At 32.5% G+C, this 16,121-nt stretch overlaps 1 protein-coding gene across 2 annotated transcripts; it reads right to left on the bottom strand.

The window, feature by feature from the left end:
* Positions 1-833: 833 nt before the first annotated feature.
* On the bottom strand, positions 834-15,937 carry GID8 (GID complex subunit 8 homolog). 2 transcript variants are annotated; one of them, XM_003757614.4, is made up of 5 exons: positions 15,756-15,937; positions 14,037-14,166; positions 11,364-11,560; positions 10,849-11,046; positions 834-5,912 (listed from the first exon to the last, which is right to left on the bottom strand). In XM_003757614.4, the coding sequence occupies exons 2-5, from the start codon at positions 14,152-14,154 to the stop codon at positions 5,739-5,741; spliced, it is 687 nt and encodes a 228-aa protein (XP_003757662.1). In that variant the 5' UTR covers positions 14,155-14,166; positions 15,756-15,937; the 3' UTR covers positions 834-5,738. The 2 variants fall into 2 exon arrangements, with proteins under 2 accessions (XP_003757662.1, XP_012395089.1); XM_012539635.3 differs by lacking the exon at positions 15,756-15,937 and adding an exon at positions 15,390-15,681.
* Between the last annotated feature and the right edge of the window lie 184 nt (positions 15,938-16,121).

The raw sequence follows: 16,121 nt of genomic DNA, 5'->3' as shown, positions 1-16,121 counted from the left end.
ATTAAATAACAAGTGTTTCATACATCTAAATTGATACATAAACGTATTGCTATATATGTCAGCTATCCTAAATATTCAAATAACCCTTTAACATTAGTATTAATAACAGCCACTTGAGAGGCATACTGGTATAGAACACTTGATTTCACAGCACTGAAATTTAAAGGAACTGCAAAGGTAGTCCATTAGGTTCTACATCTACTAATGTAGGCATCCCAAACAATTGATCATCCATTCTACTACCTGAAGACCTTCAGTGAAGGAAAACGACTTCCTTCTATGCAGCCCATTCTACTCCCGAACAACTGTAACTGCTTTTATTTTTTTAAATCGGGGCAAATTTGCCTTTCCAATAGGTACATGTCCTATTAGTATTTTCTTGAGGCCTGGAAATTAGAAAAAAATAGTCCTGATGTTAGTATGGTGGTTTATTTTATAGAACCCAGGACTTACCCTTTAGGTCATTTAAACTTTCTTTCCTAATAGCTCCTATAGCCAATTTGCTTTCCTAAAGTTTCACAGCTATATTTAATAGTTCATTTTTTTTGTAATTGAATAATACCGTAACAAATTATATTGATGTAATAATTATAAAAATACTTTAAAATTTTTTATGAATCATATTTAAAGAATCCCTATTGTAAATAAAAGGGATAGTAAGACCCTATGTGCCACAAGGGTGGGAAAACCTGGATGAAAAAAATCACTTTATAGTGGGAAAATTAAAATTAACAGGAGTGAAGGAAAGCAATAGAAAACATGAACTGCTTTTCATCCAAAAAGAGGATATTGGTTATCCTTTGTATGATAAGAGAAATTATTGAAAGGTGAAATTCAAAAACACATAATTCTTTATTCCATTTAAATGCAGATTTGTTGTTTTAACAAACATCTGACTTTTTTTTTCTGGAACAGTCATAAAAAGTTTAACTGCCTTTAAGAAATACTGAACAGGTAAAAATAAAGACTAGAATTGAAAAGTAAAGGCTCAAAATCAACCAAAAAGACAAATTTTAAATGCTAATTCCTACAGATTACTGATAAAGAATCCCTAATTTTCCTTTACACTGTACCAAGTCTTCTTTAAAAACAAACCTAGTTTATTTTGCAATCCACATATTTTTACTTATCTTCAATAGGATGAGATTTTTTTTAAAAGGACATCCCACTAGTAAATCTCAGCACTTTACAAAATTTTCAGATGTACAACTGTCCTTAAAGGCTCTTAACTTGCCCATTATTTGAACATGGTTTTCCCCTCTGTGGAAGTATAGAGATTACAAGTATCTAATCTCTCCATGAATGAAAGTAATCCTAACATTTAAGGTAACCAGTAACATTTATAAAGAAATACAAAGAATATGCCATCTAGGTAGCAACAATCATGTTCAAAATATCCAGTTATCTGGCAGATTTGGTGGTTTTAAAAAAGCAATTATCAAATTATCAGAGTTAAGTAAATTCTGCCTTTTATGCTATTGTTAAATTTTTTAAAAGAATGATAGGATAACAGAAGACTATGCTCCATTAAAATAAGTACAAAGATTTAAAAAAGAAAAAGAGGATGAGAACACAAGATAAATGCTACCAAACAGCACCCATTTTCTAAGTTGGAAAGGATCTCAATGACTTTGCAGTCTAAAAACACATCCCTTCTACAACATATCCCAAAATGGCTAGCCAGTCTTTCCTTAATTACTTCAAATGATGGGTAAAACACTACTTCCACTTTTGGATAGTGTACTGTTTGTCAACTTTTCCTCATACAAAGCCTAAATTTGAAGACATCTTCTTTCTACTCTTTAAACCCCTATCATTTTAAGTCTAATTTCTTTTTATTGTTATCAAAACCGCTTTTACAGAACCAAAAAAACTATCTGAATGATTACTGCAACAAAGATGTACTCGTCTATCAAATTAGAAGTAGCAATAAAGGAAATGAAACGCTTTCCAAGATGATGAAAAAAACAAAACAATAAAAACTGCTGAAACAAATCACTAGAGCAAATTATAATCTTAGAATATAAAATTTATATGGTTTACATTATTAGTTTAACAGTATGTATTTCTAAACATTAATTACAGCAGTTATGTCAATGACATTAATCCACATAGGGTATTTTAGCAAAATAAATAATTCAACAAAGCAACAACTGATTTTGGACTTTTATCAAGGCTGACACACTGCTAAACAGTCTACTTTGCTACATTAAGTTTCACCTAAATCTTCAAGCCCCATCAATTGTTAACTAAGCTCAGTTGTCTTAAAGATAAATGCCCAGTAAACAACTCAATTCTTTGCTCTTTTAATTTAGACTTCTGTTTATACTTAGACTTGATAATGACAACCCAGCAGGGATACCCTATAACCTATGTGCAATAATATAATTAACACAGAACTTTAATAAAACAATTAGTTCCCTCACCTTCCCAAAAATGAACAGCTTATAGATGTCATAGTAAAATAAAGACACCACAATTTTACCTAGAAGCTTTCAGGTGCTGTTTTGTATTTACAAAGATCATAAATTATCAAGGGAAAGAATATAAATGAAGTTTGCCTCTTACAGGCTTAAAATGAATTCTCATTCCTAGGTTCTTTGTATTTATTTTTCATTGGTATTTTATAAATTTACAAGAGGGGACAAAATCTGCTAGCACTATTTTGGATTTTTTTTTTAAACTGGAAACCATGTCATTCAAATGCAATAATGTTTTACTAATCTAGCTTCAAAGGATTTTAAAGTAGGGAAAGGAAGAATAAAGATTTCTCTTATAATTATGCAATATCAGAAATATAACAAGCCCTATAACACTTAGGAACTTTAACTTCAAAGGCACTTTCTACAAGAAAGCATAAAAAGCCAAAATAAATTAATTGTAAAAAACACTGCTACATTTTCTAATCAGAAGTGAGATCCAAATATAGAATTTTTCAGAAAAACTAATATATTTCAAATGTAATTTGATGCCAAATTTAAATTGTTTGTACTATGAAAATACTAAGATGATCATAAAGAGGCAAATACTCTATCAATGTGAACTATTAGTTTATAATTAATTCAGAAGGATGCTTCCAATTCGTGAATGATTGATTATATATCATGAGAAAATAATTTTTAAAAAATATTTTAAAAGTTAGAGTAGAACAGGTTTCCAATTTTACTAATATCTACAAATCAATGGATTTTTAATATAACTCATTAAATGGGACTACAAAATCCCAACAATTTTTTCATAAAACACCTATTAAAGACATTCCATGCATATGATAAAATCTGTTCATGTACTAAAGTCATGGATATTTCCTGTGTGTGTGTGTGTATATACATATATATATAAATATATATATATATATATACACACACACATTTCATAGCCCCTACTATTTAAGCATATTTCAAATTGATTATATATATATATATATTATTTATATACATAAGCTATCTTATATACATTAATAATAAAAGAGGCCTAAGGACTATACTTAACTATCTTGGTGCGTGCTTAAAGACTATTCAGTCTTTATCTTTACTCCTATCCTATTTCTTCCTGCTTCTGAAATTCTCATTTGGAGATTAAAATTGCCTTTGCATCCTAATTTATCTGGGTCCAAAATCCTCAAATGAAATACTCCTATAATAAAGAAATACAATGTTAAAAATATGAACATGTTTTCAGGTATAAGTTGATGCTAACAGGTGAATGAAGATTTAAGAAATGAATGAACTTCACCTGACTGCAGCATTTATTCTACTGTGGTACAACCATGGCTGCAATACAGGGTGCAAAATAAGAAAGCACCCTGGTACTTCATACCAACAAAATGTAGAGATTCAACTTGTAAAAATTCAGGCTAGAGAAAAATTTGACTATCACTGGTAAAGAATTACATTTGTTTCATCTTTTCAATCTGCTATTACATAACAGAAAACAGACACATAACTAAATACTAAACATTGCCAGACTTAGCTACTCTATAAAGACAGAATATGGCATCTTGGAAAACAAAGTGAATATGATCCAAGTGGAATAGAAAACAATTGTAGATGACAGCAAATACTGCATACTTAATTACAAATACTCTTGTCACATATAAATCTTCATAAGTTAACCAGATAATCCAATTAAAAGAAAAAAAATAAGGCAAACAAGATTCAAAATACAATGCAACTATTAATGGTCACTACTTTCTATTAAACCTTAAGTGCCAATAAAATTTTTTCCACATTAAATATTCAAATGGAAATTAAAATCATTTTAATCTACAAGAAACTTTTAAGTCACAGAAGACTTACATTATATGCTAGTGCATTGCAAATGTTATTCTTCACTGCTTTCTTCATCAAGTTCATTTTGATTACTTAGCAGCCTACTTAGCGCAGTTTATTATTAGTATTAAGGAAAGTCAGTGCTCAAAAGCACATTCAACATATTTATGTCACAATTAACTAATTCATGTTATGTAATTTTGCATATAGAAATTATTCATACACAGAATGCTGTGAAACTGAGCCATTATGAACTTCTAAAAGACTGCAATTCTATAAATGAATAAGAATGGGAACTCTATGGAATTGATCAAAGAACAAAGAAGAGTGGTACTCTGCAAAACTCTGTAGTACAACAGTTCCCTAGATGCTAATCATTAGTTTAGGAAAGTTTCAAAACAAATGAATTTCCTAAAAAGCCACGTACCATTTTCATAAAAACACAAAATGTTTAAAAATATTCACCACCAGCACAAGGACTACCACCATCCCCACAAGAGGATTTTCAAAGCATATGTAAAGAGACAGATAAGGTCATTTTTAAGGCTGCAGTTAACACTATTGGTGTCACTGCAAAAATCCCATTGTGACAAAACAGTTATTAAAGAGATCAAGTCATCTCTCTTTAGAAGCCATTTTGGTCATTCTTGAAATCAAAAAGAAACCTTTATTTTCAGCAAGACTGTCTGCAAAAAAGATGGTTCATTGATCCATTGTGAATAAGTCTCTCACCATATAAAACACCAAAATATATATATATAATGTTTGTATGTGTGTATATATATATATATATATATAAAATTAAAACATACAACCCCTGCCCTCACACACACTCCCCTAGAAACCATACAACTCCCAAAAAATACCAAAGAGAAATCAAACACAACACCCTCACAAATGAAGTCTTTGAATTACAATTTACAAGTTTATATATACACTTTTTTCCTATGCAAAAAAAAAAAAAAAAGTGTGGGGGGGACCCAGAAGAAAAATGCTTGATGAAAACTTGACAAAACTTTGTGCTGAGAAAATGCGTTATTTGGCTACTATAACTTAACATAAAGCAAATAATCAGTACTCTACAAATATTTAAGTGTGAGGCATTCAGTTGAACTGATATTCTTTACTAATGCAGCGCATGAATGGCTACTAAACTAGAATCCTTCAGTGGCCAATCAGAAAAGCACTGGGATGTTAAAATGCAAAATGCAATTATCTAATTCTTTAAAAATGTATCATAGTGCATAGCCTAAAGCAGACTTTCAAAGAGATACAGTGCCTTTCAATGCAACATTTTTTTCCAGCATTTAAAAGGATCATTTCTCCCTTTTAAGATGTTTGCTCAAAAGAAAAAAAATAAAATAAAATAAAGTCCTGTACTGTAGTAAAAATCTTTCAGTCACAGACTGATATAAATGAAGAATAATGTGCAGTAGTAAAGTTGCTTGCTGTCCTTCTGCACATGTTTTACTTGGGTTCCTCAATTGTCCCCTTGCTGAGGTCTGTCATTTTGGGATATTTTACTTTCTTCTGGTCCAACTCATTCTGAGCCCATAGTAGTAACTTCAGTAATTTCGCCAACTTAGGTGTTGATTCACGATTTTCATAGTCTAGGACAGCTTGATTAACTTCACTCCACACCTAGAATAAAAAAAATTAAAGCATAATAATTACATCATTAAGAACAAGCAAACAACCAGTTTTCCTGACCAAAAAGAGCTCACAACAAAAAAAAGTTAACACACATAATAATGGGAATAATAATAAAATAATAAAATGAAAAGGGGGATAAAGTGTTCTAGGAATTCAGAGAAGATAATCATTTTGGCTAGCATAAAAATTAGAGCTGAGGATGTGACATCTGACTCTGGGTCTAAAAGACATGATTTAGAGCTGAAAGGACAAATAATCCAACTTCACCATTTTAAGGACGAAAATACTGTTATTCAGATATCTAAGAGATATTATAGAAAGCATAGTATGAACAAAGTCATATGGTATAAAAAGTTCCTATTAGAAAGCACTGGGAGATGAGACTGAAAAGGAAATTAGGAACAGATTATAAATGGATGCAAGTACCAAGTTAATGTTGTGGACAATGAAGATTTTGATATAGGTTTTTGAGCAGTAGAATAATAAGAGAAAAATTTCACATTAAAAAAAAAATCACAACATTTACAAGCTGGGGAGAAGAGGTAAGAAGAAAGTAGAAGCAGAAATAGGGTTATTCCATTAGTTCAGATGAAATATAGTAAATGCCTCAAAAGTGGGATAAAAGCTCTGGGAAGAAAAAAAGAAAAATAATGAGCATTACAATGTACCTGAGAGTTCTAACTTTACATATATTTGTTTTACTTAAATGTTACACAAATTCAACTTTATGTAAAGAATTCTCAAAAAAAATCCTCATTCAAAAAAAAAAAAAAAAAAAAAAAAAAAAACCCAAGCAACCATCTATGTAAATTTTGCTGTCTTGTATCTCCTACCTTCTCCTTGATCTTGCCCTCTACAGCCTCCTCCCCCCCAACCACTTCCCATCACCATGACCACCAAAAGAAACCCCTTAAAAAAATCCAAATAAAACAATAAAGACAGAGACCACCACTAACACTACCTAATCTAGGGCTTGGCTTGAGATCTCTACTGCCAAAAAAAGAGACTCTTGCCCTGCTCCATCCATTAGCCTGCATTAGTTCTGGTGGTAGGTGTCTGCCCCTGGCCCTCTTTGTAGTAAATGCCCCTCCTGTGTTAAAGCCCCTCATCTGTGTATTATTCTTGGTTTTGGACTAGGCTCCCATGTGGCTGGCCCCAGTCTCCAAGTGTTCTTTCTCCTGTTGTAGTTTCTCTGACCTCAGTCCCCAAATGTCCTTGAACTATGCCCCTCCTCCCCCCCCACAGTAAACAGTCCCCTGATTGACTTCCCTCCCTCCTCTCTCCCTCTTTCACTGGCAGAAAACTCACATTACATTATCTCCAGTTTATCCCGTTTATAGTTGGTACATTACTTGCTAGTTATCTCCTTGCTTCCCCAATTAGACTGTGAACTCTTTGAAGGAAGGGATTGTCTTTTGTCCTTCCCAGAGTTCAGTACAATGTCTACCATATAATGGTACTAACTGGCTGAATTGTTTTCACTTGGATTGTGATTTCATTTGTATAGAAAACTATCTTCAGGTCAGGAAATTCCCTTTACCAACCCAGACAGGCAACAGTTCTGCAATTTTAAAGCCTAAAAGAAAAAAAAAAAGTCTTGTAGAGGGGAAGGGAAAGATTTTTTTAAAAAAAGGTTGACAAAGAAAGCACCTTCCCTACTGCAAGAGGAATTTTCCAAGCAAAGGGACAAAAACTTTTTGAAATTGAAAAAACATACTTCTAAGGGAAAAAAAACCTGATGAACTGAGAAATCTTTATAAGCTACTTTGCAACAAGAAAGTCCTTCTCTCAAGAGGACTATGGTTCTGTCAAGTGGTTTTCCATTCAGAAATAAGGACCAATATAAAAAGGAAGAAATACTGGAAAAATTTAGGAATACCATGTTAAAGAGCATTGTCAATCAGTAACCAATATCCTTAAAATTTCTTAATGTATCCAACATCCTCTGACATGTCACTGCCAACATATATGCATGAAAAACCCATACTAAATAAAGGCACTAAAGAGAAGTAAAGCAGTTCTGGATGGGCAACAAAGGCTAAACATAACTAATACCCTACAATTTTATTAGATGACTCTAATAGTAAAGATGAAAAGAAAAAGGTTTTTCAAAGGAAGAATATAAAGTGAAGATATCTAAAAAAGAAAATCTTCAACAAAATACTCTAACCCAAAAAAAGCATTTTAAAAAATGTTAAATGTAAAAAACGCAGTACCACTAAAAAAAAAAAAAATCAAAATTCTAAAAAACAAAGTGAATTTGGAGATAATTCATATGAAGAGTCTTTACTTTCAAAAGCTGAAGAAATCTCTTACATATGAAATACTAAAAGAGTCTATTAAAAAAAAAAAAAAAAGCTTCTAGCCAATGCTAACTTAGGGGAAGTCACACTGAACAGATTTGCAACAAGGTTTATTAATCCTGCTTATGATTTCCCTGAAAGAAAAGATTTCATTCCAAAAAAAAAAGGTTAGAAATTAACTTTTAACTTTTTTTTAAAAAGATGGTTAAAAGTTAATTTCACGATAGAGATAATTTTTACAGGTTTTTGATCTGATTTGTTTTAGTCAATTCAAAGATCTGAAAAAGAATGTATTTTTCTTTTCTAAGTTTTTGTTGTCCAAGCACTTAGTTGAGAACTGATTATTGACACTGGTGACTGAATTCATCCTTTTAAATTGCATTGCTATGCAACTTTTACTAGTGAAATTTTTGCATAGTAATTGATGTTTCCTACTTTTTTTTTTTAATAGTTGTGTATTTTGTATATTCTGACTTACTCTATACAAGGTAATGGACTTTTAAGAATGTTGCAGCTTTTAGTGTGCTTAATATTAGTAGCTTGATAATGAAATACATTTAATAATCAAATAGAACAAAATTTGCTCTAACTTCTGGCACCCTACATGTAAAATTTGGGCCTTTGCAAAATTGTGGAAAGCAACTTTACTACTGCACATTATTCTTCATTTATATCAGTCTGTGACTGAAAGATTTTTACTACAGTACAGGACTTTATTTTATTTTATTTTTTCTTTTGAGCAAACATCTTAAAAGGGAGAAATGATCCTTTTAAATGCTGGAACATTAACAACAGACAAATAGAACTAACGAGTTAAGAATAATAAGGATAGCTTCAATTTTTTCAATAACCTAACAGTTAAGGTCCCAGAGAAAGGGTCTTGTGAGAGGTTTTATAAAATGAATGAGATAAAAAATTAAGAACAAAAGAATTGCATTGCTTTGCTATAAGCTAGCTAGGTAAGACAAATTAGTTGTGTACTCAGTCATCATGGTTGAGATTTCTCTGGTTTCACTAAGCACCATGAACAAGAGCAGAGGCAAATATTAAGAGTAATCCTGGGATGGAGCTTGGCAAGTAGTATATTAAAGAACCTATACCGTTTTTAAGCACTGTTTTAAGCTAAGTGCTGGTCACAAAAATACAAAAAGTCTTTGTTCTCAAGAACTCACAATTCTATCATATCAAGTGGATGGTTAAAAACAAAGTAGAGTCAGTGAGTTTTAGACAACTCTTTTGAGATATCTGAGATATCTTTCATTCAAGGGAGTGGCAAGACCAAGCCAAATGTGTTTTCTATGTTTTTGTTTTTTAAAAGTATTACATGACAGCATTTTTTAAAGCAGAGAAAAAAGTCAGTGTCCAGAAAGAAAGGGATAAACAAAACAAAATGGAAGGAGATAATTATTAGAATAAAGTCATCTAGGAAAGAGGAAGAAATTGGTTTAAGAAAGAGACTGAATTCAACTAAAAGTAAAAAGTAAAGAGAAGACATCTGATGTGGAGAGAAGTTTAAAGAAATCATCAAATGAGATCTTAAGCCGGAGGCAAAATAATCTCTTCAGATTGAGTTTTTAGGGCTTAAAAAGAATGCACAAGATTCAGAATACTCTTAGGAGAAATTCAATAGAAAGCAATGAATAAAAGACTGCCAGAGAACAAAGGAGGAATAATTGAGAGTAATATACATTACATAATACAAATATACAATTTAGGGAAATAACATACAAAGAGAACAAATCAGTACTATTTTGTGACTTTCTGTAGTAAGACTTTTAAGATTAAATGCAAGAAAATATAAAGAACATGGAACAGATTTATACGTAATATACATTACATAATACAAATATACAATTGAGAAAAATAATATACAAACAGAATAAATCAGTACTATTTTGTGACTTTCTCTAGTAAGACTTTTAAGAGCAAGAAAATATAAAGAACACTGTTGGAACAGATTTATACATAACTGAAAAAGGGCAAGAAAGAGGTTCAAAAACAGATTAAATACATTGATCCAGAATGTTGGAAGCTGTCAGAGGGAGTGGGAAGGAATGGAATAAAAAGAATTAATTCATGATGTCACATTCCAAAATAACAAGCATGGTACTCAATTTAATAATTGTGAAAAAGAATTATTCAATTTTTCTACAGAAAAGATAGAAAACCATAAGTAACATAGAATAATATATAAAACAAGGATTCTGCAACAAGGGTAAGTTTTGATTTTTTTTTTTTTTGATAAAATTCAGGGATTATTTGGGGAAGGAGAAAGTATTCCCAAATACATATAAAAGATTTTTTACCATTTGATATTTAAAATTTTAAATTCCAAATTCTCTCTCTATTTTTTCTCTATCCCATCACTGAAAAGGCAAACAATCTGATATAGATATTATATATAGTCATTATTCTAGGTTTCTTAAAGTTTAAAAACTATAAGACTAGAGAAGATATTAGCATTGTCTAACAGAGTTGCAGGTAAAATTCTAAATTCTCAAATTTAGGGTATTGTTCTATTAACAAGGAAAATCTGAAAAAAATGCTTTCAGCAATGTCCTCACACTAAAAATTTACAATTCTCCCCACACACCACAAATTTCAAATTCATTTCATTCTACCTTTTGCCGTTGCATCATATTAAGCAAATCTCCAAAGGGTGATTCTTCAGGATTATCAAAGGCAAGCAAAGCCAAAGTGCGTTCCATTTCTGTCAGGCATTCTCTACTTTCTTCTCCTTGTTCTGCCAACTGTGTCTGTGCAAATTCCAATGCTGCTTCTGTTTCACGCTGCCGAATCAATTCAATCAAATGCTGTTGCTACAAAGAAGGTTAAAAAAAAATTAGTTTAAGACAATATCTACTAGTGAAGCATCTTCTATTAATTTGTCAGACGTTAGCCTAATATTGTGAATTTGAGTATTGCCAAGTTTATTTTTTAATTTGATAATTAAAATTTTTTAAATAAAAAATATGAAATAGTACCTGATAACTACTTTTAAAAATTTCAACAAATTATCCCCCACCCAAAAAAAAGATTTTTAGAAGTGACAAGTTAGTTCTTATATATAATTTTACATATTGCCTGCAATTCTCACTATGTCTTCAAACTCAAGATACCCCCTCCTTAAACTTACCTGTAAATGAAAATAAAGATACCGATTTGTGTCTAAGAGCTCTGGATGTAGACTATTTATCAATGCAATAGCTTCCTGAATCTGACCTTTCAGTATCATCTCACGGATTTTGATTCGTTCATCAAGTGTTTCTAGATCAACACTGGGTTCAATTCCAGATTCCATCCGAAACTTTTCTGCAGCTTCTTTAAACCCCTCTGAAATAGAAAAACATGTATATTACCAAATAATTTAAATGATTATAAGGAACTTTATTCTTGGGAGGCCCTTTTGCCTTGACTAAATGTTTTCATATCAACTAAGTTAATATAAAATTTTAATCTGAATTACTTCATAGGAATACTTTACTTCCTCACAACTATTCTCTTCCCATTCCTCAAAATAATAATTTTTAAAAACTCACAATGAAAGTAATTTGGATTCACTTTTTAAAAAGTAACTAAAAAGTGTCAAATTCTTTGAGAGAGATCTCATTGTTAAGGCAAAGACAGAAAGAAATGTTCCATACAAACCAAAATATTCATAGCAGTAATTCTGTGGTAGCAAAGAATAAGGAATTGCTAAACAAATTATGGTACATGAATATAATGGGCTACTTTATTATAAAAAATGAAATATGAAGAATTCCAAAACATGGGAAAACATATAGATGACGCTTATGTAGAATGAAGAACCCGGAAAGTAACATACAACAATGTAAATAGAAAGAATAAAAAAATTATATGCAATTATTTCACCCAAAAAAATCTGACCTTGGAAAATAGGAAAAAATGTACTTCTTTCAAAAGGTCAGAAACCATGAGTGTGGAATCTTGCATAGATTGTCAGATTTGGTTGCTATTTTGGTCGCCTTTACTAAACTTCACCTCAACTTTCTTTTATTTTGTTACAAAGAATAGCTAACCAGATTGGGAAGGCAGAGAGAAGAGGTGGAAGGTTGGAGGAAATATATTCAGTAATTATTGTGATATAATACAAAGGCTGTCAACAGAGTATTTTTACAAGGGAAAAAAAAAAGTTTTTTATATGATCACAAACCCCATGATCATAACGCTAACACCATATACAAAGAATCATAAAGCTGGAACAAACTTGAGATCATCTAGACCCATCTCTAATTTATATATAATAGCTAGCACAATACCAAGCAGTTAAGTGACTTTTCCAAAGCCATGTTGCTTTAATAAGAGACTTCATAGCATATAAATCGGATAAATATGCTTTGGTGTAAAATACTTCAAAAAATCTTGGTTCACAGACAAAGATCCAGAAGTCATAGATCTGGTTTCAAGTGATTAACACAAACTGGCCAAGTTACAAAAGTGTTTACTACCTTTTGTACATGTTTTGCAATAGTCATACACAAGGGCATTATTATTTGCTAGCACCCATATTTTTAGATGATTTAACAAAAACTATAGCATCAAATGCAAATTTTTCTCTTCATTGTATTGGGTATCTCCAGGAAAGAGGTCAAACTAATTTAACAGACAAAAAAGGTTTAAGTTATATTCATCATGTAAAGATGCAAATCATTTTTAATTTCTATATTAATTATATCTTATCTTTAAAAAACAAAAACATCCCACAGGCTGATCATCTTCAATTCAAATCTGAAAAGAATATGGAAAATATTCTTCGGAAGTAGCTAAGGATTACATTAGATTTTATGTCAGCCTCATTAATAAGATTGGTCATGATTAAATTTTTTAGTTATACCAAATCAGGACTGCCAACAAAACATCAAAAAAGGTAGGGACTAACACTAGTAGAAATAATTATATGACCAAAATCACTGGTCTTTTAAGATTTTTTTTTAAGTTCTATTTTTGTACTCATACCGTATTAATGATGAAGAAAAGATATTTTGAATTTTGTTATAAAATCAAGATTGTACACTTGAAGTTACTGTGTATTTATTTCCTATGCATATGTCCTTATCTTTCCTACTCTACCTTCTTTACCAAACACAATATAAAAGAGCAGAAACTATTCTATTTTGGTCCTTTCACTCCCCAGGGCCTACAACATAAAAGGTGCTTATTAATAAGTACTTGTGAAATGAAATATTCCTCAATTCAACTTCTAAAGTGTAATTACACAATTCTAATACTACATTTTTATAAACAAAATTCATACCAGGATTCATGAAACCTTTGAAAAACTGCCAAGATTGGGGAAGTTTTTTAAAAAATGAGAAAGATTTGAATCTTTTGGGGGAAAATATGCTTTCTCTGTGTGAGGAAATAATTGACTTAACAAAGTAACAATTTTAAAATTTAAAAAAAAAAATGGTGCTAGTCTGACCTTGGTCCCAAAACTGAATTGAGGATAAGAATAAATGGCTTTTAAATAAGAAAATAATTACAATTTACATATGTTAAATATAAACCAAATTTTGGGGGGATCAAAATTTCATTTATTTGAAATTGTCTCCACTGAGGCAATACAGGCTAACTAAGACCCTAAGCGGTTAAGTGACTTAAACATAGTAATAGATAGATAGTACCTGTCTAAAGCAGGTGCATTCCCAAATCCTAGTGGCCACCTATTCCTATAGATGCTAGACCATTCATTGTAAACATTTAAATTCCACTAAATGATAAACTTCTGCTTTTGTATAAGAAACAGATAATTTTCAACAATTTATGAAACATCATTCACCAAATTTACCTGTAACAAGATAGTTCATAATGAGGCGGTTCATATCAGCTCTCTGTATATGTAAGTTATTGAGTTTTTCCATCCATTCATCTTTAGTGATTTCATCTGGTTTTTCTGCATAACTCATTCTGAACTATTTCTATAGGTAGAAAAAAAAAATCAAGATCATCTCAACACACACTGGAATAACAGATATTTACTTAAAGCCAACTTCCAGATTGACAAAAGCTTTATTAAAAAGCAAACATTTATACTCATGGTGGAAACTATAAGTACCCAGAACTTATGACCTTTTTTGTGCAGGAAGAAATAAAAAAGTTTCCTGAAATTTATTCCACTTTCTTCAGGGTTATGTTACATTAACAGGTGGATCCAAAAGGAACAAATTAAGATCTAAATTCAAACTGAATCTTTCCAAACGCTTTGTTATTGCAATTTTAAAAAAATTTTAGGCAGCAATTTGCATGCTTATGTATACCTGGAAATTCTTATATCAAAGACTTTTTTTTATTCCACTCTCCAGAGACTGAAACTCAACTTTTAAAAATTAAAACATTAAATTGTTATTATGCTAACCATAACTTAAGAGTAAAAACTGCATTTGAAATTTAAGTCATCTCTAATGTGAACAAAAAATTTTCAACAGATATCCTAAGATGTCTTAACATCTTAAGAACTGTAAATATTGATAATATATTTTTCCCACACACAAGAAAAATCTATTCAATTTAATATTTCATCCACCTCAAATTACCACTAAGTAAAATCAATCAAAAACCCAACCTTGGACGAAAAACCTAAAACTCAACTAACTGGTGTAAAAGTGGTAAACAAATAATTTCCTAGACACCTTTACTTGGCAATATTTACCTATCATCTAATATTGAATTAATTGCTTAAATGTCCTGTCAATCTACAAGACAGCTTAAGTAAAAAGAGTTTTATCTAAACTCTGCATGTATTTCCTCCAAGCAGAGTTTTTAATATTTACACAATGCATTCCCTCGAAAATGTCCTCTGAGAACAATTGTAAATGCTTCCATTTTAGAGATAAAAAACCCTAAGATTTAGTCATTAATCAAGATCAGACGGTAAATAGCACAGATCTATCAATTTAGAGCTAGAAAGGATCTAAGGGACACCTAATCTAGTCCAACTACCTCACAGACTAAGAAAACTGAGGAACAAGTTGATTTGCTCAAGGTCACATAAGCCACTAAAAAGTGGCAGACCCAAGATTCCAACCTAGGTCCTTTGACTCCAAATCCTAGGAATTCGAGTCTCCTCTTGCAATGTTTTATCCCAATACACCACGACGCCTTTCCGAAGATAAAACAATAAAAACTCAGGAGGCTGCCTTACTTTACTTCAGAGGCGCCTTCACGACAAGCAGACTTCTACTTTCGCAGCCATCGAGACCAGCAAGCTCTGAGTTCAGCCGATAAGACTGCCCGACCCGCCTGGAGTTGCTTTTCTTCACCGCCCTCCTTCCTCTTCCTCCTTCCCATCTCAACTGCAAGGCCGGAGGCCCAGCCAGGCCCAGACTAGCCGCTCTCCCGAGACCAAAACAAACTGCGTCCCAGAGCCCCAGCCCCGCCCACCGCGGAGGGCAGCGTCGGACTCTGGGAGCCCGAGGGCGAGAGGGTTGGAGGAAGGATAAGAGGAGGCCACCTTCGGGCCCGGCTTCCTGGGCCCCCCATGGCCCCCTCCCCGCCGACGCCATCTTACCGTGAGGATCCCGCCTCCTTGGCTGCGCGGTCTCGGCGACGGCCCCTACTCCACGGCCGATTCGAGGGAGGGGGTCGGGGAAGGGGGAGGGGGAAGAGAGGTGGCGGCAGAAGCGCCTGAGGAGAAGGAGGCGGAGGCCGCAAAGGAGGGAAGATAGGCCGCCCGCCCCCTCCCGCTCAACGATCTCTCGCGAGAGTTCCTAATTGGTGACCAATGAAATCTTCCCGTGAAGGAATGGGGGAGGGAAGGACACCGGAAAGGCAAACCCGTCGCTTCCGCCTTTACACAGAAACTTTTCTTTCTGCTCCTTTTACAACTCTCTCCCTGCATTTCCCCCAAAGGATCTATGGGAAAGGGCGAGAGCCA

The sequence above is a fragment of the Sarcophilus harrisii genome, chromosome 2 (genome assembly GCF_902635505.1).
Source record: "Sarcophilus harrisii chromosome 2, mSarHar1.11, whole genome shotgun sequence".
Lineage (NCBI taxonomy): Eukaryota > Metazoa > Chordata > Mammalia > Dasyuromorphia > Dasyuridae > Sarcophilus > Sarcophilus harrisii.
Note: the sequence above shows the minus strand (reverse complement) of the source record. Positions and strands in the feature narration are given on the sequence as shown.

Coding starts and splice junctions, on each gene's coding strand:
- GID8 (XM_003757614.4), bottom strand. CDS start 14,154: ATGAGTTATGCAGAAAAACCAGATGAAATCACTAAAGATGAATGGATG. Junction 11,561..14,036: donor TATGAACTATCTTGTTACAG/GTAAATTTGGTG, acceptor TTTCTATTTCAG/AGGGGTTTAAAGAAGCTGCA. Junction 11,047..11,363: donor ATCTTTATTTTCATTTACAG/GTAAGTTTAAGG, acceptor CCTTCTTTGTAG/CAACAGCATTTGATTGAATT.